The following is a 27848-nucleotide window of genomic DNA, read 5'->3' on the forward strand; positions in this document are numbered from 1 at the left end:
TAAGAGGGCAATTAAGCCCATTAACGGCGCAATTAACATAGATTTTCCTTGCCTGTCCAACGATACGGTTGGCGGGCGGCCGAATCGGCCAGGCGGCCTTTGCATTTTTCAGGAAACCTCATCCAAGGGCAGGATTCCATGAGGTTTCCGTTATTAAATTTTTAAAAAATCTATGGGCGGAATTTTTATAATGCTTGTGTGCAGGTGACTGTGATGCTTAGACATTTTTGTTCTGATTTTAAAGTATTTATTTAAAACTTTTGAAGTCTTCAGCTCCCTGAGGCAGCTTTCTGTGAGCACTTGCCCTCCTGCCGCCCCCACCCTGGCAGCGCTGAGCATTCCAGTGCGTGCTCCACGCTGGCTGGCCGTTCATTGGCCAGGCAGCATGAAACCGCGGTTGGTGGCTGGTCGCAGGTGGCAGTCTGTTCCCCGGCTGCTCCCGCTGCTCGCTGATCTAAAAATCCCGCCCTTCGTAGTTCTCTGATTTGACTTGTATTTTCTGTTATTTTTCTACTAAATGTTTGCCACAATTCAGCAATCGGATAAATATTTACTTTCCCAACTAAAGAACTCCCTGATACTATCACAGCCCAACTATATCATTTGCAATACCTAAAAATGTTTTTTTTTTGGGTGGGAAGGCCAGAGTGAAATTACACAAAGAACAAAATAGGTATGTTTGACCTTTGTGCCTCGAATATAATCTATTAAATGTTATACAAGTGTAAATGGCAAGCAACACATTTTTTAAAATTCCATTTTCCTTTCACAGCTAATTATTATATAAAGGAAGTGAGCAATAATTCAGTATCTTTGTTGCTAATGCTACACAATAATCAAACAGAAAATAACAATGCTGTTTTTTTTTACATAATTTAAATTTATAGAGCTTTGTTGAAGCATATTTCAATTAATTTGTTCATTCATCAGCAACTTTTGTTTTAGTAGTACAATGTTTTGAGTTTTAAGAAATTGATTTCTTTAAGTTCTTCTTTGTAAATGAATCTGCTTCTTTCTGGGTAGAATTATCAAATTGTTTTCCCACTCGGATTCCTACAGTGGTCCTCTGTGGTCGTCTGTTGGAAGAAACAGATTGTAATGTAGCTTCCCAGTAACTGGAGCAGTGGTATGAAGTTATTTTCACTAATTCATTTTCTTAGCATAGTAAATCTTTACACTCCGCAAATTGCTAAACATATTTGATACATTCTTTCATCTTATTTAAGACACTAGATAAGACCATAAGACATAGGAGCAGAAATTAGACCATTCGGCCCATCAAGTCTGCTCCGCCATTCAATCACGGCTGATAAGCTTCTCAACCCCATTCTCCCGCCTTCTCCCCGTAACCTTTGATCCCCTTACTAATCAAGAACCTATCTATCTCGGTCTTAAATACACTCAATGACCTGGCCTCCACAGCCTTCTGTGGCAATGAATTCCATAGATTCACCACTCTTTGGCTAAAGAAGTTTCTCCTCATCTCTGTTCTAAAAGGTCTTCCCTTTACTCTGAGGCTGTGCCCTCAGGTCCTAGTCTCTCCTACTAATGGAAACATCTTCCCCCACATCCACTCTATCCAGGCCTTTCAGTATTCTGTGAGTTTCAATTAGATCCCCCCTCATCCTTCTAAACTCCATCGAGTAAAAACCCAGAGTCCTCAAATGTTCCTCATATGTTAAGCCTTTCATTCCTGGGATCATTCTCGTGAACCTCCTCTGGACCCTCTCCAGGGCCAGAACATCCTTCCTGAGATATGGGGCCCAAAATTGCTCACAATATTCCAAATGTGGTCTGACCAGAGCCTTATAAAGCCTCAGCAGCACATCCCTGTTTTTATATTCTAGTCTTCTCGAAATAAATGCCAACATTGCATTTGCCTTCCTAACTACCGACTCAGCCTGCAAGTTAACCTTAAGAGAATCCTGGACTAGGACTCCCAAGTCCCTTTGCACTCCAGATTTCTGAATTCTCTCCCCATTTAGAAAATAGTCTATGCCTCTATTCTTCCTACCAAAGTGCATGACCTCACACTTCCCCATGTTGTATTCCATCTGTCACTTCTATGCCCATTCTCCTAACCTGTCCAAATCCTTCTGCAGCCTCCCCGCCTCCTCAATACTACCTGTCCCTCCACCTATCTTTGCATCATCTGCAAACTTAGCCAGGATGCCCTCAGTTCCTTTATCTAGATCATTAATGTATAAAGTGAAATGTTGTGGTCCCAACACTGACCCCTGCGGAACTCCACTAGTCACCGGCCGCCATCCTGAGAAGGATCCCCTTATCCCCACTCTCTGCCTCCTGCCAGACAGCCAATCTTCTATCCATGCTAGTACCTTGCCTCTAACACCATGTGCTCTTATCTTACTGAGCAGCCTCCTGTGCGGCACCTTGTCAAAGGCCTTCTGGAAGTCCAAGTAGATAACATCCATTGGCTCTCCTTTGTCTAACCTACTCGTTACCTCCTCAAAGAATTCTAACAGATTTGTCAGGCATGACCTCCCCTTGATGAAACCATGCTGACTTTGCCCTATTTTACCATGCACTTCCAAGTATTCTGAAATCTCATCCATAATAATGGACTCTAAATGATCTCTAGATGATCTCTGAAAGCATTGTTGTGATCTTGCACAGAGCTGTATGGAGTAGAATTTCTGTTTTCAGCGCAATTGATGATTCTATCAATTTTGGAAAGTGTATTCTTCCCCTGCCCCCACCCTACCTTACGGTTCTACTCAAGCTCATTTGCATATCACCAAATGCAAAATCTGGCATGAACTGGTGCAATCAGGCAGTGTTTTTAAAGTGGACTTTATGTTTATATTTAACTGGTAATTTGATGCCATTTAATTATAGCTGAAAATGGGTTTATCACAGAAAATAAGCATTTTTTGTAATTAAAATTAAGCATAAGCAAGTGTCAATACAACACATGTAGGTAACCCTATTTTAAATGACTGAAAATGACTTTTAAAAAAGTGTACAAAACTATTTTCTAATTAGTTTGGGGTACAGTGGTCAGTTCCTTCAGAATTTTTAAAAAATGTTAATTCAAAAACTTTCAAACATAAGAACATAGGAAATAGTAACAGGAGTAGGCCATTTGGTCCCTCAAGCCTGCTCTGCCATTCAGTAAAATCATTGTTGATATGATTGTAGTCTTAACTTCACTTTGTCCCTACTGGTGTAGTGGTTCTCAAATCTTTTTGGTTGAAGGATCCGTAATGACAGACAACCCATCTAAATTATAATACTATATAATATTCATAATACAGAAGTACTGAATGTCCCTGCATAGCGAGTTTTAATAATGCTTTTAAGAAAACAGGTAATTACATACAGTAGCAAATTCAGGACTATTTCATTGACGTAGACAGTGATGAGACAGGCTAAAGTGTAACTCTACTAACAATCCTGTTCAAGCTAACTGAACTGCTTTTATTGTGGTTAAAGATCGACTGTTAATGGCATATATAGCCAATCAGTACACAGATTATATACAACTATTAGCCTTATCAGTATTAATTGTAGTCTCACCATATCTAGATGTTTAGCAGGTTACTATCTTAATTTTAAAAAAAACTTCCCAGCAATATATGGGGCTGAATCTTCGGCTCTGCGAGTGGGGCCGGGGCCTGCTCTCCGAGGCGTAAAATAACGCGGGGTGATGTCGGGCGTGCATCCCTACGTCACCGCGCCTCATTTAGATTTTCAGTTCAGCGAGCACACAGCTAACTCGGCTGCGTGCCCACCGAACTGTCAAAGGCCTGTTAAGGCCATTAATTAATTAATTAAGCCTATTGAGAAAGCTGCCTGTCCAACCTTAAGGTTGGCGGGCAGGCGAAGAGCCCAGGCGGCCTTCGCATTTTTCTTGGAACCTCATCCATGGGTGGGATGAGGTTTCATGAAGGGTTCATTAATTAAATAAATGTTTTCATTAAAGTTCATTGACATGTCCCAGCTCATGTGAAGACACTGTCACATGAGGGGACATGTCTTAAATTTTTCTTTTTCTTTATTAAAATTTTTAAAACTTAAAACCTCTGTGCCTCAGGGAGGTTTCTGCGCTCTTTCGCGTGCACTCCCGATTCAGGGAACCCCCTTCCCCCACCCGCACAGGGAGTGCACAACACTTCAGGGCGTGCGTCATGTAAAATGTCGGCATGGACCCGATCGGGGGTGCTGATCGGGTCTGCCCCCGCCCCTGCACAACCCACCCGACAGGGGGACAAATTCTTTCCATGAGTTTCCTTCCCTTCAATTCTATTACAGGATGTTCATTTGAGCGTGATATTCTTGGGGATATTTTACAGGCATAAGCAAACCGAACCCAGTTTCTCAGCATTATTTAATCATGCAAGGAATTAAAGATTTAAGTAAGTCAAATTGACTGCTTTTTTACAATTACAAGAATTTAATCAATTAAAGATTAGTGTAAACAGAAAATGCTAGAAATACTCAACAGGTCAGCCAGCATTATATTGGCTCATGTTCACTGCATGAGCTCAAATTGAATGCACTCTAGTTTCACATCAGCAGCTGGCCTCCCATCTCCCCACCTTTCAGGTCAAAAGTAAATTCAAGGCTCACTACTAAGGCAGACCCCCTTAAAAGTATCTACAGACATCCAAGGGTCCACAGACCCCAGCCGGAGAGCCACTTTTAGTGATCTTGCTCAGAAGAAACACTCAAAGACCTGCAAACAAATGATTGAGTAGAACTCTCAATGGTGATTCATTCACCTTGGTGTAGCCAACTTTGTGTGCTGGGCTTGTTCCTAGCACCATGTTTTAAAACCAGCTCAGAAGAACACGGAAACTCAAGTTGCACTGAATGCAATTTGCACTAAAATCCTGTGATCTTTCTGTAACTTATAACAATATCGGAATATGTGTCGAAAAAAAGTGAAATAGAGCAGAAATGTGAGGTTGTGCTGTTCAGCTGCTGGAATGGTGTTGTCTTTAACCAAGTGTGTTCCTTTAAAACCATTGTTAAGACACTCGCTGTGCAGAAGAGGTAGAAAAGGGACAATGAAGGTCATTACAGCCATTTAGAAACTTTTGAGATCAACTGGATGGCAGTTAGCTGCTTGCAAATAGCAGACTTTCTTAATTTTTCAAGATCTGTAATGAATGTTGCACTTTGAAATGCAGGAGGATTATATCAGTGGATCTTCCTTTCATTATGAGATAAGCTTTCCACCCCATATCCACTCCAGCACCTGGAGTACTGTGTACAGTTTTGGTCTCCGTATTTAAGAAAGGATATAATGGCATTGGAGGCAGTTCAAAAAAGATTCACTAGGCTGATTCCTGGGATGAAGAGGTTGACTTATCAAGAACGGCTAAACAGGTTAGGCCTTTACTCATCTGAGTTTAAAAGAATGAGGGGTGATCTTATTGAAACATACAAGATTGAGGGGGCTTGACAGGGCAGATGTTGAGAAGATGTTTCCACTGGCGAGGGAATCTTGAACTAGGGGACGTAATTACAGAATAAGGGGATACTCATTTAAAACTGGGGCGTGAAAGAATTTCTTCTCTCAGAGAGTAGTGAATGTCTGGAATTCTCTACCCCAGAGAACTGTGGAGGCTAGATCACTGAAAGTATATAAAGAGGAGGTAGATAGATTTTTGAAATATCGGGGAGTTGAGGGTTGTGAGGAGCTGGCACAAAAGAGGAGCTGAGGCCTGGGGCAGATCAGCCATGATCTTATTGAATGGCAGGGCAGGCTTGAGGGGCCGAATGCTCCTGTTCCTATTTCTTATGTTCTTAAGACTGCCTACTTTTATATCTCTGTAAAATTGTCCAACTTGGCTCCTGCCTCAGTTCCGACATTCTCCTGGCCAGTCTCTCACCTTCCAAAACTCTACTGCCCATAACCTAACGCGCACAAAACTCCCCGAGCTCCCTGACCTACATTGACTTGTGGTCTAGCAAAGCCTCAATTTTAAAATTCTCATCCTCGTTTTCAAATCACTCTGTGTCCTTGCCCCTCCCTATCTCTGTAATGTCCTAAAGCCCTACAATCCTCCGAGGTCTCTGTACTCCTCCAGCTCTGGCGTGTCCTCAAAATTAATTGCCCCAACATTGGTGGCTGTGTTCTTGGCTGCTCTGGAATTCCTTCCCTAAACCTCTCTATCTCACTTTACTCCTCTGGGATGCTCCTTAAAACTTAACTCTTTGACCAAGTTTTTGGTCAACTGTCCTAATATCCTATGTGGCTCAGTGTCAAATTTTGTTTGATAAAGCTCCTTTGAAGCACTTTGTGATACTTTACTACATTGAAGGTGCTATGTGAATGCATGTTGTTTTGCATACCAAGTTGGAGAATATGCTTTCTCTCTTACCTCCTATCTGTTACTGTTTTTCTGTTTTTCTTTTTCTGTTCTGTTTCTGTCTCACGCTGCTTGATTATCTTTTTCCATCATGTTTATCTCTTTGGGTAGGAGATAGTGATTGGGTAGACAGTGTGTGATAGGGAGTTGCTGAGGGCTATATTTCAGTATCAGGTATGGAGAAATGCAGTCTCCATGCCTCAGCAGTTCTCACTCTATATCCTGTGTGCCATGTCTGTTGCTTAATGGTGAGCACAAGATGCCAGTGGCCTGGACATCTGTTTCCGCGCCCCCCACCACCAATCTCCATCTGCTCTTTCTATCTGTTCCTCTCAATAAGGCTTTGTTTTCTCTCACAATTTAACTTGTATTTATTTTTAGAAATCAAATTAAAATGAGGATGGAGACTCTTTCTGCCCCTCTCCATCTCTCTCACACACATAGGTGATAGCAATTCGAATCTCTAGGGGAAAAACTGGACAGTTCCCAAAATAAAGCACAGGAATCACAAAGCACAATTACCCCTTGCCCATTCAAAGTAATGCAAGCTGCATGCAAATTTCATGCTGCCTGTTAATTATAATGATTGTGGTGCTGAATACACTGTTGAGTGATTGCATGGGGCCAAAGCTCATACAAGGCTAGCACCACACAAAGCTAGTCTGCATTACTTAAAGCCAGCCTGCATTAATTAAAGACAAGGTGCAATCTGGCCGCAGCAAGGGCTAGAAGTGGCGAAAGATGAGTTAAAGACAAGAAATAACCTTGAAAAGACCAACAGACCCAGAAAACATGCACCTCGGTTCTTCAATGGAGTGCTGGAGACCTTGATGCAGAAGGTGAGAGATTTTTTTCCTTCAAAGGGCACAGCCAAGGCCCTCCTGACAGATAACAGGAGGGGAGTGGGAGCAGGCGGCCACTACTGTCAATGCTAGCAGTCCAGCCCCAAAGGCCTAAATGTAGCAATGCAATAAGTTTAATGACCTCACACAAGCGGTCAGGATCAGTGAATGCAGCTTCACATGCCATATCCTACCAAGTGCACCACGAGTCTCACACATTGCTCCATTTACCACAATCCCTTCACTTGCTTACTTACAATCCCAATCAACCACACATATCTCATATTTATAGGCTCACCTCACCCTCACACACTTAGCTCTGGAGCAACTTGCACACACTGTTAGATGTTCAAGTGTGGCAGGCACATCAAACACATTGCACTGAACTCACTGATGCACTTCTCTCTTACAGGATTAGATCGCTCGTGATCAGATGCAGTAGCATCTAATCTGTAAGGGACAGGCATGACTTCATTGTCACCTCGATGAAGGAGACTGCTGGCTATCATTGGTGCAGCCATGTTAGAGGCCACAGCCAACAGTGGGGCTGAAACCATTGAGGATGGTGGTATTTTCCTACCTAATGCACCTTGTTACATACCATTCTCCTGTCATCCCGCAATCACTAATGATTTACAAGCTACAGGTGGTGTAATCGTGCACCAGTGGCTTTCCCCAACCCCCCACCATCTTCCCTAAAACTAATCTTACCCTTACGTGTTTATGCTTTCAGATACCCAAGAACCACTGGCTGACCAACCAGTGGTGCAGGAGGCTGAAGTTCTCAAGGACCAAGAGACTGATGAGAGAGAAACACTATCACTTAATCTATCACTTCCAGCCACTAATTCAGATACTGGCACTATGTGAACTATAGGCTGTAGCTGAGAGCTGAAAGCTGTACGCGGTGAGTCACTAGGTATGTGGCCTGCAGCCCGGCCAGGGGGAGAGGATAGTGTGGGTTTCAGCTCCATGGGCAGAATCTTCTGCCTGTCGGACGGGCCGGTCGTGGAGTCGATGTGACAGTGTCACATGAGCTGGGACATGTTTATGAATTGAGCAAAATTTATTTATTAATTTAATAAAACTTTCATGAAACCTTATCCTGCCCGTGAATGAGGTTTCATGAAAAACGCTGAGGCCACTTGGGCTCTTCACCTACCCACCAACCTTAAGGTTGAACGGGCAGCATTGATAATGACGTTAATTGATTTTTAAATGGCCTAAACAGGCCTTTGACAGTTTGGCGGGTGCACAGCCGCCTCTGGCGCGTGCCCGCTGAACAGAAGGTCTGAATAACGCGTAGTGACATCGGGACGCGCACCCGACATCACCGCACGTCATTTCACGTGTCGGCATGCGGGGCCCATTCCCGCACGCTGACGTGAAAATTCTTCCCCATGAATGGTGAAATAGTCCTACTCTATGATGTTAGAAATGACTGTGTTACTGGATAAGCCTCGTCTTCAAGAAGTCTGCTAGTGTCTTTGCCTTCATTCTGAAAGAGTGCAGGGACACCGGGCTGGTGAAGAATAATGTAATCAATGCAATTCCCGGCATACTGGCACTGATACACTGAAACCTGTGACTATAGGCGCAAAGTGAAAGGGCATAAGGGAATGATATTGATAGTCAGTTGACATAAGGTGTGGATTGCCAGTATTGGCTTCTATGGCAACATGAGTCCCACCAATAGCTTCGGTACTTGTAGAAATCCAGTGATGTAATGAAAATGAATGGCTTGCTCATCACATTATCTTGTCGCCTGGGTCAAACATAATGATCTAGGCTGACTTGACAAACAGGTGATCAATGATTTCTCCATACAAGAATGGAAAACAAACTGACTGACCAACTGATTGATGTTGCCTATTGTCCTTGGATTTGACGGATAAGAAGTTAAGTGCAGGAGCGTTTTTCTCTGAGTTACAGTAAGCACAATGCTGTTTCTTGAAGTTTTCCGGTCTACTTATAAGATGGTGCAGAGCTTTTCAGGGTTTCTAGGGTGAACCACAACCATCTTACACAGAGCTTCAGGGAGATATTTAAATAGGATTTGGCTAAGAACCTGCAGGGAATCTGGATTTCCTGTGGTGCTGCTGCATTAGCTTTGCCTCCTGCATTCTCTTCTTTCTCTTCTAATATATACATCACAAAGAAGGGAATCGACAATGAAAAATTCACACTGAAGCCTAACATATTTTAAAGGCATTTAACCAAAAAAAATTGTCTGAATGGAGGCTTCCAAATGAAGCTAGAAAATTCCAAACCAACACTAACAACATTTTGACAAAAGCACAATCCAATATAAAGTTATGAGTCTCTAACAGCACAATAAAACACAATTCACTTTTTTTGATTCCAGCACCAGACTGTAACAATATCATCCTAAGTTATTCCTGTTTTATATAGTGTCAGACACAGGGTACATGTATGGTTCTTGGGGTAGAATTAGTGAAATTGAGCGCTAATTATATCCACCTTTACCCAAATCACAGTCGGTGCATCAATCCTCCCTCATCTCTGGTAAAAATTAGAGTAGAAATTAAATGGGGTAAATAAAAATGGGCAGTTCCTCTCTCCTCCAAAAATTCCCCTCCCCGAGATGGATCTGCTACTTATAGCCCCATCAAGCCATTGAAAATTTGGGCTTGTTCATAATTACAGATTCTGGCCACAGGGTGTCTCTGCAGAGTTGTCTATCCAGAACTTTCTATTCCCTCTGCAGTTCTGATCTCATCTCCACATTAATATCTTATACTGCTCCCTTCTAGGCATAATGTCTTTCTACACACGCTCACATTTCCTATATAAACACTACACAAGTCCAGGAGAGCAGGCCTTTGACCTTTTTATGCCAGCTCGCAACTGGAGGCAGGAGCAGAGGCCTGTAATGCTTTTTGTGCTGACTACTTAGTTCACTTTGCTGCGGATTCCTCAAAATGTATCACCAAACTCTGCAATCCGCTCTGCTGTTTTATAGGATTCACACACACTCCCTCCCCAATGATATTTTCCAACCCCCACTACCAGCCTTCTCTCTCTTAAGCCCCATGCTCCTCAGGTAGCTCCTGACCTAGTTTTCCTAATCCTGCTCCAACTCCAACCCCCTACCACTCCTTTCACCCATTCCCTTCCCCCCTTCCCCATCTCTTCTCCCACTTCACCCTTATCCTCCCTTTTTCTCCCCTTCCTTTACCTTTTACTTTCTTTGCCAACTGCCTCTGTCCCTTTCCCTGCCTTAGTATTGTAGGAAATGTGAACCCTCATATGCTTTTTGTACTTTTTATACTTTGTGCTATGAATTTTTTAATTGTATTTGTATGAGCTCCTGGTAGATAAAGGGTTAATTTTAGATGTGTGACTTGAGTTGTTGCCTGTGTAACTTGAGCCAAATCGAAATCAGATTGTAACAGGAATTGATGGTATTGTAAATAACAAAAGGGAAGATGTCCAAACTATGGCCGAAATCTTCCGTCCTGGAATCTAAGTTTGCTGGCGGCGCAGGAGTGAGAGTGTTTCCGTGAGGGGGCTGGACGGCTGACCACGCATGATCTTGCGCTGTTCAGCTCATTACGTTTGCATCCACGAGGAGCGTGCAGATTCTCACGGCGGGGGTGGGCAGGAAGTTGCTGTTCCCGGTATTAACTCGTAGGGTCGAAGGTTCTAGCGCCATATTTAAAGAGCACCCAGACAGCCGTTCATTCACTGTAGGCCAGGAGCACCGGATTCTCCACATCACAGGCAGTATGACCCAGAGTAGACAACGTGTGGCCCTACAGTTCAGCGAAGCCTCCTCCAGGCCATCCAGGAAAGGCGCGAGGTGCTGTTTCCCTGGGATGGCAGCAGGAGGCCCTCCTGTCTGACCACAGTGGCCTGGGCAGAGGTCACAGTGGAGGTTAGCGCCCATGGGGCCCACAGGAGAACTGCCCAGCAGTGTAGAAAAAGGGTGAATGATCTACTGTGCTTCACCAGGATATGTGGCACCGTCTACTCACTGAAATTTAACACTCATACAGTGTAAGTGTCTGAGTGCACAGGGATGTTAGACAGGAGTTTGGGTTGCAGGGCTGAGCAGCAGATGGGACATGTGCACTATCTGTGCATCAGCCACTTCATGCTCTCGGTGTTCTATCAGTTGCAGGAAATCCTGCTTGTGAGTCACTGGGGTGGACACAGGAGCTGCCATAGGCATAATGCTCCTAAACTGCTCATCCACCCATAGGGATGACAATCAATCCTTCTGTCTTCCTGCAGGATTAGAACTCGCAGAACAGGAGGGAGCAGGCTGAGGCCAGAGGTGGTCTGCCTGACAACTGAATCCTCACCCCATTCGAGGAGACTGCAGAACTAGCCGGGGAGCAGCAAGACTGTGTCTGTGCTGAAGGTGAGATAGGACTCCCGTGGGAAGCCAGTGAGGATGCCTCCAGTCTGCAGTTATCAGATACACCCACAGAGTGAGACATTGCTTTAATAAGGGAGTCGCTTAGGCATCCACTAAATCTTCCTTCTCTCCAGTCCAGGTAGCAGCAAGAAAGGGGGGGAGACCCACAAGGGAGACCAGCCACGGCACCAGCCCCAACCCCACCTCTGAGGACGATATCTCAGAAGCTTCAGAGGATGCACCATCATGGCATTCACCTGCACCCCCAACCCCCACCCCACCAGGCAGAGACATTCACCTTGGTGGGTGCACGTTGTAGAGTAGGCTTGCGGTCACAATCTGGTCAGAACTTCACAGGCATGGGTCCACAACTGGCAGAGGAAGTGACAACAGAGGTCTTTGACACTCATTGGACTGCTGGAGACCAGGCCTCTGCTCAGCCCCATGCAGGTGACGAGCACTTGGACTTATGGACTTGGCCATAAGAGACCTGATGGGGATGCAGAGACAGGCAGGGGGACATCAGGCAGAGATGCCAGAGGCCATGTGTAGATTGGACCGAAAGCTGGAGGAGTCCCTCCACGTTCTGTCCGCTGTCATGGCTCCGGCATGTGAGCACTTGGCTGCCTTCATGGAGAAGGTGGCAGCCGCCTTGGAGAGCCAGGTCCAGCAGAACACACAATGACGCTGGATATGTCCTCAGGCCTGCATTCCATTGCTCTGGCCATGGGTGCAGTGTGACAGGGGCTAGGCAAGTAGGGAACGGGGCACCTTAACCTCCCTCCTGGTGCCCCTTCTCCTCAACGAGTCAAGGAGGTGCCATTGGGCACCCACCCACCAGGAGCTACATTTAAGGACACTCTCAGGGTGCCCGGCTGCTCCGCCTCCCCTCTGCCAGTGACCCCATTGCCTCCAGCAGGTCAGGCTGCGGGGGTGCATCTGCACCTCAGCAGGAGACCCTGAGCAGGCTGAGGCCCTCCAGGCCTCAAGCTGCAAAAAGACACCCGTCAAGGTCATCACAACCAACAGGGTATAGCAGTCAGCAGGCTGCCTCCACCTCAGCTGTGGATGTCAGGGCTGCACCTAGATGTAGTGAGGGGAAAAGAAAGATAAAGAAGTTTTGAAGGCACACAGGTGGAATGGGTGTAAACCATTGTATATACTTTTGGGACTTGTAAATATATGTTCACTTATACAGTTTGGAAACATCCTGGATTCCATTTTATTGCTAATTACTTCATTAGTCACAGGCATTTAAGGGGTGGGATTTGAGCCCCCATCAGATTCCGATAATGAACTCCAATAGATTCATTTCTCCCACATTGTCAACATACTGATTACTCAATAATCTCAAATGTTCATGATAAAGCACTGGCCATCATTGGTGAGTGTTCGGCCTGTTACGCATCATGCAAGACATTACCTGCAGCTCACCATGTTCTGAGCTCTGAGAATGATGTTTGCACAGAGTGTTCAGTGAGGTCATTGCATCTCCTGTTGCTGTTGACCTGATGTGACATGTGGGTGGATGTAGGAGTACTCCAGGGGAGTTAAATATGCTATGTGAATGTCACTGTAGATGCAGTTCCAGGGCTGAAAGAGTAAAGCTCTGCGCCATCTTTTTAACAATAGAAAACCAGGTGCTTCCCTGCATGTTTAGAGAAAGCTGTGGTGGACACATCCAATCATTACAGACCATCCTTGGTGATTTGTAATTTTGAGTGAAGATGCAGGTGAAGGCTGAAATTAAGGAGGTAACGGGCAAGTTAGCCTTGGCTGCAAGAGGGATTGAATGTAGAATTAAAGAGGTGTGTGTGCAGTTGACTGAAGCCTTTGTGAGACCTCACATGGAGATTTGTTTGGCCTGATCATCTCCTTATCAAGGGTCACAGTAGGCCTCGCATAAAGGGTTTGCAACCAATGTGCACCAGACCTTGAGGGACCAGCATATTAGCCCATGAGAATGGACTTGTGTGCTGGACCATGCCGAGGACCATGAGGCTATCCCTGTGGAGCATCAGCAGCTCTAACAGGGCTCTGCAGGATTCATGCAGGATACTTTGGCTGGGATGTCCACAATGACGGATCCCATTCTCACACTAATACTAAGGCCATCTAGGCCTGAGACTTGTGGGAATCTCTGCAATTGGAGGGTCCGAAGTGGTTGCTACTCAACACCCAGAGCACAAGCTGAGACACTCTCAGTGAGTGGACTCCAAAAAAACCCCGAAACTTTTCGGCATGATAAAGATGTCAAGGAATATGGGTTACTATTGGCGAGTGGTGATTGGAGGGCAGGAAGACAAACTCCCTGATCAATCTGCATGAAGGAATGATCTCGAAGGGGGAAAAGGTGTTCTCATGCTGCTCCTCCCCGTGCACCCATATATCTGGTTCCACCTGATCGAGCACCCCGCAAGGATTCCCCCCCACCCCATTGGGAGGTCTGAGGGTGACATGAGTGCACCCCTCCCAAAATAAGAATTCAGGGCGTGAATTTCATGCTCTCGGAGTGTGCATGCAGCTGACTCGAACTCACGTGAAATCAGATGTCAGGCATGTATATTACGGTTGGCGGGCGCGTGCAGAAGTCAGAAGCGCACCTGACAACTAAAAGACGAATTAAGCCCATTAAAAGGGCAATTATCTCGAATTTTCCTTGGCCATGTGATTTGCAGTCAGTGCACGGTACACGCGGCCGTCCCACTATTATTGTAACCTCGATCGAAGACCAGAGCTGTGGTAATGTGAGTAGGTAGGGGTTTATGTGAGAGTTGGTTATAGGTGGTTTTCTGACAGTTCATTGCATTTTGTGTTTTCTGGAGGACTCTAACTTACAAGCTTTCCTAGAGGCTTTCTACCGAATGCACCCTTCAGGGCACTATCCTGTGGCATTTGCATTTCAGCAAATGGGGATAGTCTACTCTGCTGGTGGGACAGGAGGAGAGGGCCAGAAGGGAGCGGAGGCCTGTTGTCTGCAGGCAGCATCCCAGAGAGTGACCAGAGGGAGGAGAGGTGCAGCCAGAGGGGGTGCAGGGCCAGCAGGAAGTACAGGGCGGAAGGGTCCGCAGAAGACGCTGTTATCCTGCAGCCAGAGTCTACAAGCAGCACTCTACCTTGACATGTCTGAGGTCCAGTGCTGAAGAAGGCTCTGCCTCTCTAGGGAGATCGTGATCTCCATAGGTTAGATGATTGGCTCAAGGGATCACCTCAAACAGTGTAGGTGGCCACCAGTGGCCCTTAAGATAATAGTGAACTTTTTCGTCTCCGGTTCTTTCCAAGGGTCAGTTCCCACTGTGATCTATGTGGTGTTTCCCAATCTGCTGCCCGTAGCTGCATTAAGCTGGTCACTGACGCTCTGTTCAGATGGGTCATGAACTTCATCCGTTACCAGATCGACAAAGCCAGCCAGGCTGAGTGAGCCAGAGGCTTCGCTGCAATATCTGGGTTCCCCCACATCCAGGGAGAATCTATAGATTGCACGCGTGTCGCCACAAAGGCACCAGCAGCGAGCCGGGTTCCTTTGTCAACAGATAGGGGTTCCACTCCATGAACGTCCAGATATTCTGCGACCACAACACACAGGTTTTACATTTCTGCACCAGGTACACTGGCAGCTCCCATGATGTGTACATCCTGTGGCACTCACAGGTGCCAAGATTCTTCGTCTCTCCAGCTTGGTTGGATGGTTGGCTCCTGGGTGACAAACGCTATCCCCTGAAAATGTGGCCTATGACGCCACTCAGACACCCAAGGACAGAAGAGGAGGAGAGGTACAATAGAAGTCCAGCCTCTATAAGGGCAGTAATTGAGAGAACCATTGAGCTGCTCAAGATGAGGTTTCGCTGCCTGGACTGATCAGGGGGAGCACTTCAATATCCTTCAGAGCACTTCTCGCTTATTGTCATTATGTGCTGTGCTCTGCACAATCTGGCTCTGGCAAAGGGGTCCCATTGGAGGATGACAACAGCAAGGCAACTCCACAGGCCGCAAAGAAGGTGACTCAAGTGATGGGTCTGAGGAAGAGCCAAAGGAGGCCCAGGGTGAGGATGTGGCTGCAGAAGTGAGGAACCTTATGGGAGGCCAGGGACGCCTTGATTGTCCGTACCTTCAGCTAGGCATCCAAGGCATGGATTTGAAGTGCAGGCAAGGGTAACGACTCCTTACTGAACGTTCCTGATGAGGCCAGCCTGTCACCCTCAGGTGAAGGTACGACTTCTGAAATAAATCCTGCAGCCATTCCCCTGTGTCACACACTACTCCCAGGCCTAACACCTCTGAAAATCATGAAGCACCGTCATCGCACATAATGAGACATTTATATGGTGGTTCCAAAAAAACAGGTTATACAGAACATATATTTCAAAGAAGTAACTTCACCCGTGACAACCCCTCTTGTGCTGAAAGTGACTTAAATTTCTGTTTGCAAGTGTTGCGTCTTGGTGCCATCACCCCTCACCCCCCTCTACCCCCAGTGAAGCAGCATTGGAGACAGCCTGCTGACTCCAATGTCCTGTCAGCCCTGATGTCCTCTGGCCAGCGGAGCCTGTGCAGGCATCGCCTGGGAGATAGCAGATGGCTGGGCACTCCTCAGTCATTGCAGTCTCATCGGATAGCACGGGAACTGGCAGAGGGGCAGGGTAGCTACTGCCTTCATCTGGAGCGCCGAGAGAGGAGTCCGCAGATGCGACATGAAGCTCATTCGCCAGTATGAGGTTGGTTTTAACCTCCCTGCTCACCACTGATGGACGGACAACTAGCAGAGAGACTAGGTGCCTCATCCATCTCTCACACTAGCAGTGACCTGCTGAGGCCACTGCCAGTATGTGGGCTTGCAGCTCCGAGCACAGCCCCAGAAACCCCTGATTCTGTTCCTGGAGCTGCCTCTCCATGAGAATCCCCACTCTCTCAATGGAGGAGGCGGTGCGCTCAGAGCTCCAGGTCAATGCAGTGCTCATGCTTTGCATGGACTGCTCCAAAACAGAGGCTATGGCAAGTAGACCCTCAGGGGTCTCCGCTAGATCTTCACACGCATCTCTCTGGAATTCCAACATCTGCTACCTGATGGACGACTCCAGTGGCTCATCATCTGCCTTGGACTCAGCATCATCCTGGTCTCCAGCAGTCCTCCGACTGCCAGCGCCCTGGGCACTCTCTGCCTTAGTCAGTTCCTCATGTGAGTGTAATGTGCCCTCACCACTGTGCACTACCAACTGAGCAGATGCACTACTGCCCACCAACATGCCTGTACCTGTGCTGGTGCTTGGTGCAGAGAGAGGATGTGACACAGGCTCACCGGTTGGCGGCTCCTCCTCAGGTCCAACGGGGAGTCCTCGGGGTCTGTGGCGCATTGTGAGGATGGCACATCTGAGGGGGGAAAACGATATGTCACTTGCGAACATCATTACAATGTGTCTGTGCACAATTAAGTGACTGTGCATGATGGTTGCTTGTCACAAAGGACAACTGCCTCACTGAGGCATTGTGATTGGACAAGCAATGGGTGCTCTGGATTTGAACTTCTCATTGGAGATGCCACGACCCTGCCTTTCTTGCACACTCCCCCTGTCTCTCATCTGTTCACTGGACCCTTGCTGCCTCTCCGTGACCTGTGGACCTCGCTCCTCGCTCGCATTCCATGGCCAGGGCATCCATCTCAAACCTGGAGAGGATCAGGGTGTTGGGCTCCAGCGCATTATGGCTTCTCTTCTCCTGTATGGACAAAGGTGCATTCATTAGTCCATCCTCTACCTGCAACACAATACCAGCCTCACCACCCCCCACACCCCCAGAAGTGCCAGCTTGAGGTGCCCGTTAGATTGGACACCTCACTCTTATATACACCCAAGATAAGCAGACACATTTCCCAGTCTTGGCCGGCACAGGGATATGTGCCATTTGGCACTCTTCATCTCTCACCCGAGTGTCACGATGAACAGCCACTCTATACACAGTTCCATGCAAAGTCGGTACTCACCCTTGCGGATTGCAGAAGCTCATTGAACCTTTTTCGGCACTGGATCCATGTGCGGCGCACAACAGCATGCCTGCTCACCTGGGCAGCCACCTCCATCCAGGCCTTCTTCATCTGGTAGGTGGTCTCCTTTTGCCAACCTATGCCATGAAAATATCACGTAAGGCACTCACTGCCTCCACGAGAGTGCGCAGGCACTCGTCAGAGAATCGTGGAGCAGAGTGCCCACTGACATTGTCCTCTCATCTGTCGTGCCCAGCAGGTGCTGAGGCCATATCTGCTGCCAGGTATGACTCTCTCCTGGGCAGCTCCCTGAGGCTCCTCACCAGCCCCTGGCAGCCTTCAGGGAGCAGCCTTGCAGTTTTAGACCACCCCTCCCCAGGTCCTCACTGGACCCGGCGCTCGCCATACTCCCACCCCTGTTGGCAGTGCTGCACCAATGTCCTGGCGTGTTTCACGTTAGCCGAGCCTTAATTGGCCAGCCAGCATGAAATCGTGTGTCAGCTGGAATCGCGGCCAGAAGCGGATATCGCATCTGCCTCTGGGCCTGCTGATCGTGCACGCACGATGTGCGCAAGATTCTGGCCCATGTCACTTCCAAGCTGCCACACATCCGAACTTAGTGAGGACATGGGAAAAATTTCATATCTACTTATAGGTGCCTGAAGCTGTGGGAGAATGGAGTGCTTTGCAGGTTCTAATGCATGCATTTAGCAGCAGGGCTCTGTACCTTAGCACAGTTTGGCGCATGCAAAGGATCAAACCACGGCAGACGTTAAGTACTGCAATTTAACTCAGCTGTCATAAATCAAGGTACATTACAGCAAAGTACAATGTCTGTTAACAAAAAGGAGCTGTGCCTGCCAGCCAGCTAAGGATAGAAAGCCAAATAGCAAAGGAAATGTCTTAGCAGCTTACTCTGCCTGCAATCTGCTATCAGATTGTCACGGGCATGTCTGCCACTGCGTACCCTTGCAATGGCCACTGCGTGTGCCTCTGCAAGATCCTGACCCTCGTCAGCGTCATCCCCTTCACTGTCCCCATCATTGGAGGAGACACCTTGGTCTTCCCTGACCTCCCTGTCTCCCTCAGCCAAGACATTCTCCCTTTGTAGCGCGAGGTTGGGCTGGGCACAGCAGATAACGATGATCTGGGACACTCTGTGATGAGTATTGGAGAGCCTTGCCTGGGTGGTCCAAATATCTGAGCCTCATCTTTAGGAGGCCTATCGTCTGCTCAATCACGGACCTTGTGGAGATACATGTGGCATTGTAGCTCTCCTCAGAGGCACTCTGCAGTCGGTGAACTGGTGTCATCAGCCAGGTCTTCTGGGGGTATCCCTTGACTCCAAGGAGCCAGCACTGTAATCGCTGAGGTTCTTCAAAAACTTGTGGCACTTGGGAGTGGTTCAGAATGTAAGCATCATGAGAGCTCCCTGGGAATAAGCACAAATTTGTCTTTTGTGATCACATATCAACTGCACATTCAAAGAGTGAAAACCTTTCCTATTGATGCATGTGACTGGCTGATTCCAGGGAGCTCTCAAGGCCACGTTTGGCAATATATAGCCCCTTGCACTTGCAGTAAAACCTACGCTTGCTGCAAAACCCAATGCTCTGGCAACTTGGCTTTCGAGATCCATGCAAAATTGGACAAATGGATGTGCTCTCCTGAAGAAGGCATCTGTCAACTTCTGGATTCACCTGTGCATTGCTGACTGGGAAATGCCACATGGGTCCCCAGTGGAGCCCTGGAAAGAGCCACTGGCAAAGAAACTCAGGGCGGCAGTGACCTTCAAAGGAACTGGCGTAGGATTGCCTCCAGTTCCTTGCGGCCGCAGGTCCTCATGGAGAAGTTGGCAGATGTGAGCAACCACATTCCGGGACATCCAAAGGTGCTTCCAGCATTGCCTTTTGCTCATCTGTAAATAGGTGCACCAACTGTGATATACTCTTGTTTGGGCCAATGCTTGCCGTCACACTGGCCCCTGGTTATCAGCATTCTGAACTTCTTGAGGCCCTACTGGCTCTTGCTTCTCAGTCCGTGGCTCCTCCTGGCCCTGTGCCAACCTGCTCCAGTACCTCCCCCTTATCTGGACAAAAGCCAGTAAAATGGCAGGGTTGCCTGGAGTCTGGATCATCTAGGCCTCAATGGAGCTGTGGACGTAATGCAGTAATCTATCTAGTGAGCATATTCTTCATAGGTTAGCCTCCATCTCTGAGCCACCAAGCCAGTACTCAGCCCTCTATCTGGCTTCTAGACAGGGCATCCCCACCCCACCCCTTCCAGGTTAAGGATATCCTGGAGGACCAAAGATGAGTGTTGCTCCTGTTCATAAATGATTGTGCATGGAGACATTTTGAATTGACTGGGATGATGACAATTATGTGTGAGAACCCTCCATCAGACACTACTCAGCTTTCCTCCATTACCTTTGAAACTTTATAGAAAGAGAGAGAGAGAGAGAGAGACCATCGCCTTGGCATCATAGAGGGACGAACCACATGACCCCTTGTCAGCCATGACCATTTACCAGTGAGGATGGAGGTTTGGAGTCAGGAGTTTGCTACTGTCCGCCAGCCGTGCCCCTTGGAGGCATTCGCCCCTCTCCCTCCCTTCAGCCCTGCCTTTGACAGCAGCAGATGGAAAATGGCACAGAATGTATGGCAGTGCCAGGCCTTGATGGCTTCTTGCTAGAATGCGATCCATTAGTCAAGGAGCAATGCTGATTTATTAGGCTTTGGAAGCTCGAGAACGGAACTCAGCTGAGCCTGGTTCTCTATGGAGTGGACTAATAATTAATAGAGCTCCACTTCACTTGGCCCAAAAAACAAGGCATTAACTCCTCCCACCCATTCTGAGAGCGCTCCCATTTCGAATGCTTGAGAGATTTTACAAACTGTGCAATAATCTTCAGAGCTCCAGCATGGCGCGTGTGAGGTTTGCCAGCCCGTCATACACCTTCTACTCTCCCCTGTTATCCGCCAAGTTCCCCCGTTCTCCTCCACAATCACTGCTTTCTCATTCCTCTCCCTCCTGTAACCATTCAGCTGTTACCCTGGACCCAATTATCAATTACATTGACATTCCTGCTTTCCTTCATTTCCTTCACTGTTAATGTGCCTACGCCCTTCCAAATCCTGACCCCTCCCATTCTCGAGGCCAGCTGTACCTTAGTTTTCTGAGAAGCCGCCATATGAGGCCATCCACTTCCACCCTGCTTGATCTAACTCCCTCCTCTGGCTGTGACTGTACTCTCTGTGACTCTCCTTCAAGCTCCAATAACCAAATTCAAGAACTGACGGACCGCGCACTTTAGATACATCTTTCTCCGGTGCTCACTACCCAGAGGGGCCTTCAACCACCCTACAGCATTACCCTTCTAACATGCCCAGGACAGTTTGGCTTCCTTCCCTGGACAGCCTCCCATCTTCTCCACTGGTTTTCTCTCCTGTGTCCAGCCTCTGCTCCACCATTCCCCACTGGTCCTCCCTCCTGTGTCCAGCCTCTGCTCCACCCTTCCCTGCTGGTCCTCCCTCCTGTGTGCAGCCTCCGTGCAGCTTGGCCTACCGGCATCCGACCTCAATCAAGAGGCTGACATTTGTGATTGGTTCCAAAAAGACCAAAGCCACTGCTACTCACTTCAAAATCATGGAAGGAGTCAGCACCAGGTGCACGCCACTTATATGCAGTCATAAACGTGACCGTTCTAATTTCTGACTGGTGGAGAACTTAATTTGGAGGGGGGGCATAATTCTGGCAAGGTGGCCTTTTAATGAACATATATTACTTGATAATGAATGCAAAAGGGCTTCCCAACATAGCTGATCGGGAAGCTCAATCTGCCTTTAGAGTCCCAAGAACTTAATTGCAAAAGTTCATCCCACAGTGGGGAAAGTGATTTTTGGTCTCAAGCACAATTAAGTTCTTCCGTCCACCAAGATTCCCTCTGCTGGTGGGATGGAAGATTCCCTATGTTACCAGTTGTGATCAAAGGATACGCTTTGAAATGTATAGATCAATGGACTTTGGACCTTTAATTAAATGCATGTAAGTGTTATTAATTGTGCCAAATGGGTATACAGGAAAAAGTTAACGGTGGGCTGTTTAAGTGCTGAGGATGCCCTGTTCAATGGTCCGTGACCACTGACAAATAGAATAACAAGAGCAAAGTATGATGGCGATATCAGAACACAGCAACACCCCTGTTTCCAGAGGATATAAAAACCTCACTTGAAGAGTTTTGTTACACAGATTTGAAGATGACATAGGGAGAGACAGGGGGAAAGACCTTTAGTCGCTAGAATCAGTGGGAAGCAAGAACCATTTAAACTCTAGGATATTGACTGCCTTCTTTTGTTAAGTATAACTTTTGTTGCTTAATAGATTGTTCTAATACCATTGCAGTAAGTGTCTCCTTGTTTATTGTCTTCTCTCCAAGCCTCATACAACATATATCACCATTCTTTCATTTTCATTGGTTGAGAATGCTGGAACTCCGTACCCAACAGCAATGTGTGAGACCTTCACCACATGGACTGCAGTGGTTCAAGAAGACAGCCCCCCGCCACCTTCTGAAGGGCAATGAGGGATAGGCAATAAATGTCAGTCTTGTCAGTGATGCCCATATCCAGACATTTTTTAATAAAATTTGAGTTATCCCCACATTTTAACCTTGTTTGACATGAATACTGCACTATGCCTTGACTATCTGGAGAAAATTTAAATTTTGGGTTATAGTGTAACATGAACGACACTAATTTGGCTGCCCCTCTTATGCCCTGAATACATTTCCCTTCCATCGGCTTCAATGGGAAGCCAGGCCTGGAGTATGATGGGACGCTTATTCTACATTACCCATTTTACACCACCATCCAAAATTAATAGGATGCCCTCCTGCTCCATCTGCAACACCAGGGAAGATTGATTAGCTCACATTATTATTCCAATAATTAATATCATGTGTAGAGACTGATGGCAAGTTTTCATTTTCTTAACGAAGGCTTTGTTAATTCACAAGTTAGGTGTCAAAGCTGTTAGTAAAAAATAAAAGCTACATATATACTATAGATAAAACGAAAACAGCAATGACTTCAATGCAGGAGTACAAAGGTCAGTGTTCAAATGACGTTACAAACTACTCACAATAGTTCATCTTTAGAATTCTTTGGTTCTGTAATAGATGTCTCAGTACATATCAGAGTGTGCGCATGTTGACAAATTAATGTTCAGTTTAACCTATGAAATCTTAATGAACTTCAAGTGTATTATAGCACAAAGATAACCTACCTAGACTTCACTCTTAAGACTTTCTTGTTTACTGCAGCTTTTCTTCCATTTAAATTCTCTTCATCCAAAAGCTTTGTTTTGTTTTCACGATCCAACATTTCTTTAGGAAACAGGCTTTTCTCATCAAAAGCTACTTTTGGTGCTGTTAATGTAGTGGAAATATTGAATGTTTATCACAATTATTTTGCTTTATACTGACAGAAATAAGGATTGCTACTTATAGCTCTCAGTCTTCATTCATGTTATATCTACACAAAAGTTTAGCTAGCTTGATCACTTTTAAAGTATTGTGAGGGATATTTTTAAATTTAATGTATATATTTTTGAGACAGGCCCTCCCTCCCACAGAAGCTGAGCTGAAAATGAAACTGAAAGGAAAGCAGAAAAGGCAAACACAGAAATGAAACTGAACTTCTCAGTCTCTAAGGAAATCAAGAGCAAGCTGGAGTTAGGAAATTAAAACTAAAATTTGCTAGATCCAGAAACTGTGAATAAGTTGGTGGGTCTACCCCATCCAGACTGAATTCAGCAGGTTCTGCCATGTATTTTATTTATTTTTTATATTCATTCATGGGAAGTGGGCGTCACTGGCTAGGCCAGCATTTATTGCCCATTCCTAATTGCCCTTGTTCAGAGGGCATTTAAGAGTCAACCACATTGCTATGGATCTGGAGTCGCATGTAGGCCAGACCAGGTAAGGACAGCAGATTTCTTTCCGGAAAGGGCATTAGTGAGCCAGATGGGTTTTTACAACAATTGGCAATGGTTTCATGGTCATCATCAGGCTTTTAATTCCAGGTTTTTATTGAATTCAAATTTCACCATCTGCTGTAGTGGGATTTGAACCTGGGTCCCCAGAGCATTATCCTGGGTTTCTGGAATACTAGTCCAGTGATGATACCACTACACCACCACCTCCCCCCATAGTAATATAAGAAGGCACATGATCCAGACCCAGTGGTTAGTGTGGTGTTGTACAGAGATGTGAAAAGACCTAAGCATGGAGATAGCTCATAGCCCATACCCTTTACTGTACATGTGTAAATAGTTCTACTTGTTAATAAAGACTTACAGTTAATCTACAGATGACCATAAACACTTCTTTAAGAGACAGCACTTTGCAACCAATGCCCTCCCAACATGGTGGCAGCTGGGAATCAAAACCCTCAACCTCACTAAAATGCTGAAAGAAGCCGAGATGCCAGAGGACTTAGAAACTTCAACGAAAATTCTGACCTGAGGGAAACTCCCAACAGAAGCTGAAGACACAGAGAAAAGTCTCCAGATAATATTCCAGAGAAAAGGCCTGGAAGCTGAGGGCAGCGATTTTTACTGCAGCAGAAGACTCCATTGACTCTTCCTTGGAAGTCCAGCTTCAGAGTACAGAGTCCACAGAGCCTATAGGGTGAGTTAAATCTTTTAAAGTTCCGGGTTGCAGCTAGTCCTGAGAGCCCTTTCCTAATTCAGTGTCAGAGGCACCATTGAAGGAAAACCCGTCGCTAAAACCTATTTCCCCAGTTGGAGCCCCAAAACGTGGCCTCTGAACTTGTAAGAAAAGAGAATTAATTATTTAAATCTCTTGGGAATGTCGGGATTGTCCAGATTGGAAAATGGCAAGCATAATGTTAAATTCAAATGCTTCGTTACTTGCCATAGCAAGCTGCGGAACTGGGTGGGGGGGTGTTGGTGGTCAGTGCAAAGCCGATCCGGGCAGCCATTGTTGGGCGTCTTCTTCAAGAAGCGTGCATTGCCATTTTGTGGAGCCCACCAAAACTGGCAAGTGCCAGAAATCCCTTTGCCTCAGAGTCAATGGCGATGTCATCTTGTAAGCCTGTGAGCTCTGAAAGCTGCACATAAAATTTTTAAAAATTTAACATGGATCACAATTCAACACTCGGAACTCAATTCGGACGAAGCAATGGCCCGGCCCAGTCATAAAACTAGGGTCTTAGGAGGAAAAAATTTTTAAGATACAGTATCGCTTCTGGTTTAAATAAATCAGAATATATGCTGGTGAACACACTGTAGGCCCCAATGCAGACAGCATCATTGCAAGACAGGGTATTAATGAGTCATCTGCCAAATTTGAGGAGGTTTTCAAATCTTTTGACATCTATTTTAACTTACGAAGCAATAAAATATTGGAGAGAGCTAAATTCAATAAGAGAGTCCAACTGCCAAGGGAACCTGTCGAATCCTTCATAAATGATCTTTATAGAATGGCAGAAGGGTATGAATATGGAGATTTAAAGTCTGAATTCATCAGAGAGAAAATAGTGGTTAGATACACTCTCTGACTTCTTACAAGCTAAACAACATCTAAACCTGGATAAAGCAATCCAGACAGTGAGACTGTCTGAATGCCAGAAGCAGCACAGGACAATATGAAGGAGAGGGAGAATAAAGCATGCGGCAGAAACCAACCCTCAGTCCAGCTTATTGGGCCACAAAGGCACAGGGACAAAACATCAGGGAAAGCAATTGGCTAAGATCAAGTGTTGCAGGGGCGACACCATGGTCCTGCCAAGGCAAGGTCGGGATGGAAGGGCGATAACCAATCGCAATCTGAATCCATACCGTGGGTTACCTATCACCGTCCGAGTCACGGTGAACCACAGCGACGAAGGAGGATCACCTATGGATCGGGGCTTCTTCACCAGGAGGATCCTGTTGAAGGCGTGCGGCTTCCAAGCTACGGAGATCTTCACCCTGCACGACTCCCGCAAAGGTGGTTATTTTGACGTGACGTTCAAGCAAGTGGCAGACTGCGTCCGGCTCCTGAGGGTGTTCGAGGAGAAGAGAGACCTGCCGGAGATGAAGATCCTGACGGCGGAGCCGCACTTTTCTCTGCCGTTGCAACGGGAACGTGAGGTGATGGTGCATGTGTACAACCCCTTCGTCCCTGTCGCCGACGTGGTCACCTTCCTCACCAGGTACTTCGATAAGGTGGGGAGCGGCACCGAGATTCGAGACGACTTGGGGATCTGGACAGGCAAACGCCTGTTTAAGGTCACGCTAAAGACCGATGGTAAGGGAGCCATTTTCCACCCTCCTTCCAGTTTCGCTATCGGGGGAAACCGTGGCTACCTGGTCTACGCTGGGCAACCCAAGCATTGTCGCTCATGCGGCAAGGCTGGTCATGTGGCGGCCAACTGCAGCGCCTCCCTCTGCAAGATCTGCAAACAGGAAGGGCACCAGACAAAAGACTGCAAACAGGCCAAGTGCTGCAACCTGTGTGGCGAGGCAAGTCAACTCTACAGGACCTGCCCCAAACGCTGCCGTACTTACGCACAGGCAGCCAAAGCCGACCACGGGGAAGCAGAAGAAATGTTCCGTGTCACTCCAACCACCAAGGCCCCCAGGGAGCTCAACGGGACAAAGGAGGACACAGAGAGAGACAAGGTGGAGAAAGAGATTGAGGCAACAGAGAGCCAATCAACAGCACTACCCCCTGAACCTTCCAGTCCTCAGGACAGCGAATCAATGGAGGAGGAGGCAGCAGTGGAAAAGCAGCAGGGGGAGTGGCGGACGGTGAAGAACAAGAAAAGTAAGAGGGAGCGAAGAAGAAGCAAAGGCGTTTCCCAGAGAAGCGGCAAGAGGCGTCTCCCATCCGACACGGATGACAAGGGCAGCAGCTCTTCGGATGAGGAAGTGCCAGAGCGGCACCGACAGAAGAGGCGGCAAAGCTCCAGGGCGTTGGAGGACGAGACACCCGAGCTCCAGAAAATTGGAGACAACAAGGAGCCCAGCGCACCCCAACTTCGCCTGCAACCTGAGGAGGCCAGTGCACCACAGCCCCTGGAATCTGGGAGCAGTGAGGCAATCATCGCACCCCAGCTCCAGGAAGCCGGGAACAGCAACCCCCCAGAGGGGGTGAGTTTTGGAGAAGCTTCTCCAGCAAAGGTCATCTCAAAACCCGCTCGCTACGTGAACCTCCAGATGCCACTGGAGCAGAACACGGCCAAGGAGATCTACCTCAGCCCATCCAAAGTGAAGGAATTTGAGCTCACTACGGGTATGAAGGAGCAGACTAAAGGTCTGGGACTCTCAGAGACAGTGGGTTTGGTAGGAGAATAAATGCTTTAATATGGGTTTAAAGATTGTATCCATAAATGTGCGTAGCATTAAATCTACTACGCGATGTGTTGCGACCTTGGACTACCTAGCCAAGGTCAAAGCTGACCTGTTGTTTCTGCAGGAGTGTGCGATACCGCACCTCAGCTCCTACAGGCAATGGTCACGATGGTGGTCCCACGGGCCATCGATCTGGTCGGGCGGAAACGACTCTCGTTCCTCCGGCCTGGGTATTCTGCTGCGGGGAGGCAACTTCACCGTCTCCGAGGTCAAGGAGGTGGTGGGCGGGCGACTCCTGGTAGCAGACGTAATGTACAAGAACGCTCCACTCCGGTTAATTAACGTGTACGGCCCGGCACAAGGGGCTGAGCGGCTGGAGGTTTTTCAGCAGCTCCCACTGCTGCTGGCGACCTCCAGGCCGGTCATTCTGGGCGGGGACTTCAACTGCATCATCGATGCGGCTGGACGATCCGGCAGGGCCGGAAGCAGATTGGACGCTACGTCCAGATCCCTGATGGAAACAGTTAAGGATGCCAAGCTGCACGACGTCTTCAGCAACCCTGCAGACGGAGCGCAGCGTAGATACACCTGGTCGCGGCCAGACGGGTCCATTCGTTCCAGGATAGACTTCCTGTTTGTGTCCCGTGCATTCACAGTCAGATCCACCGAGGTCAAGCCGGTGTTCTTCTCTGACCACTGCCTCCTACTGGCGGACTGCCACTTGGAGGAAGACCTGAGGGTGGGCAGGGGGGCATGGAAGCTAAATGTGCAACTGCTGACCCCAGAGAACATTGAGGAGCTCAAGAGGGATTACAAAGGTTGGAGAACCGTGAAACCCCTCTTTGAGTCCCTGACACACTGGTGGGAAGTGATCAAGGGAAGCATCAAGAGGTTTTTCATCCGCAAAGGCACCCAGAAAGCTAGAAAGGAACAGAGGGAAATGT

The 27848-nt window shown here is 47.2% G+C and overlaps 1 protein-coding gene across 1 annotated transcript in view; it reads right to left on the reverse strand.

Annotated features, from left to right (window-relative positions):
* Nucleotides 1-713: 713 nt before the first annotated feature.
* The window catches only part of LOC144694186 (cilia- and flagella-associated protein 337-like), a 104137-nt gene continuing 77002 nt past the window's right edge, over nt 714-27848 (reverse strand). Inside the window, exons 18-19 of the mRNA XM_078564542.1 lie at nt 22831-22972; nt 714-1076 (exon numbers count right to left, since the gene is read on the reverse strand). Coding sequence (XP_078420668.1) covers nt 965-1076; nt 22831-22972 — 254 coding nt within the window. The 3' untranslated portion in view covers nt 714-964. The remainder of the gene's footprint in view (nt 1077-22830; nt 22973-27848) is intronic.

The sequence above is a fragment of the Cetorhinus maximus genome, chromosome 19 (assembly GCF_964194155.1).
Source record: "Cetorhinus maximus chromosome 19, sCetMax3.hap1.1, whole genome shotgun sequence".
In the NCBI taxonomy this organism is placed as follows: Eukaryota; Metazoa; Chordata; class Chondrichthyes; order Lamniformes; family Cetorhinidae; genus Cetorhinus; species Cetorhinus maximus.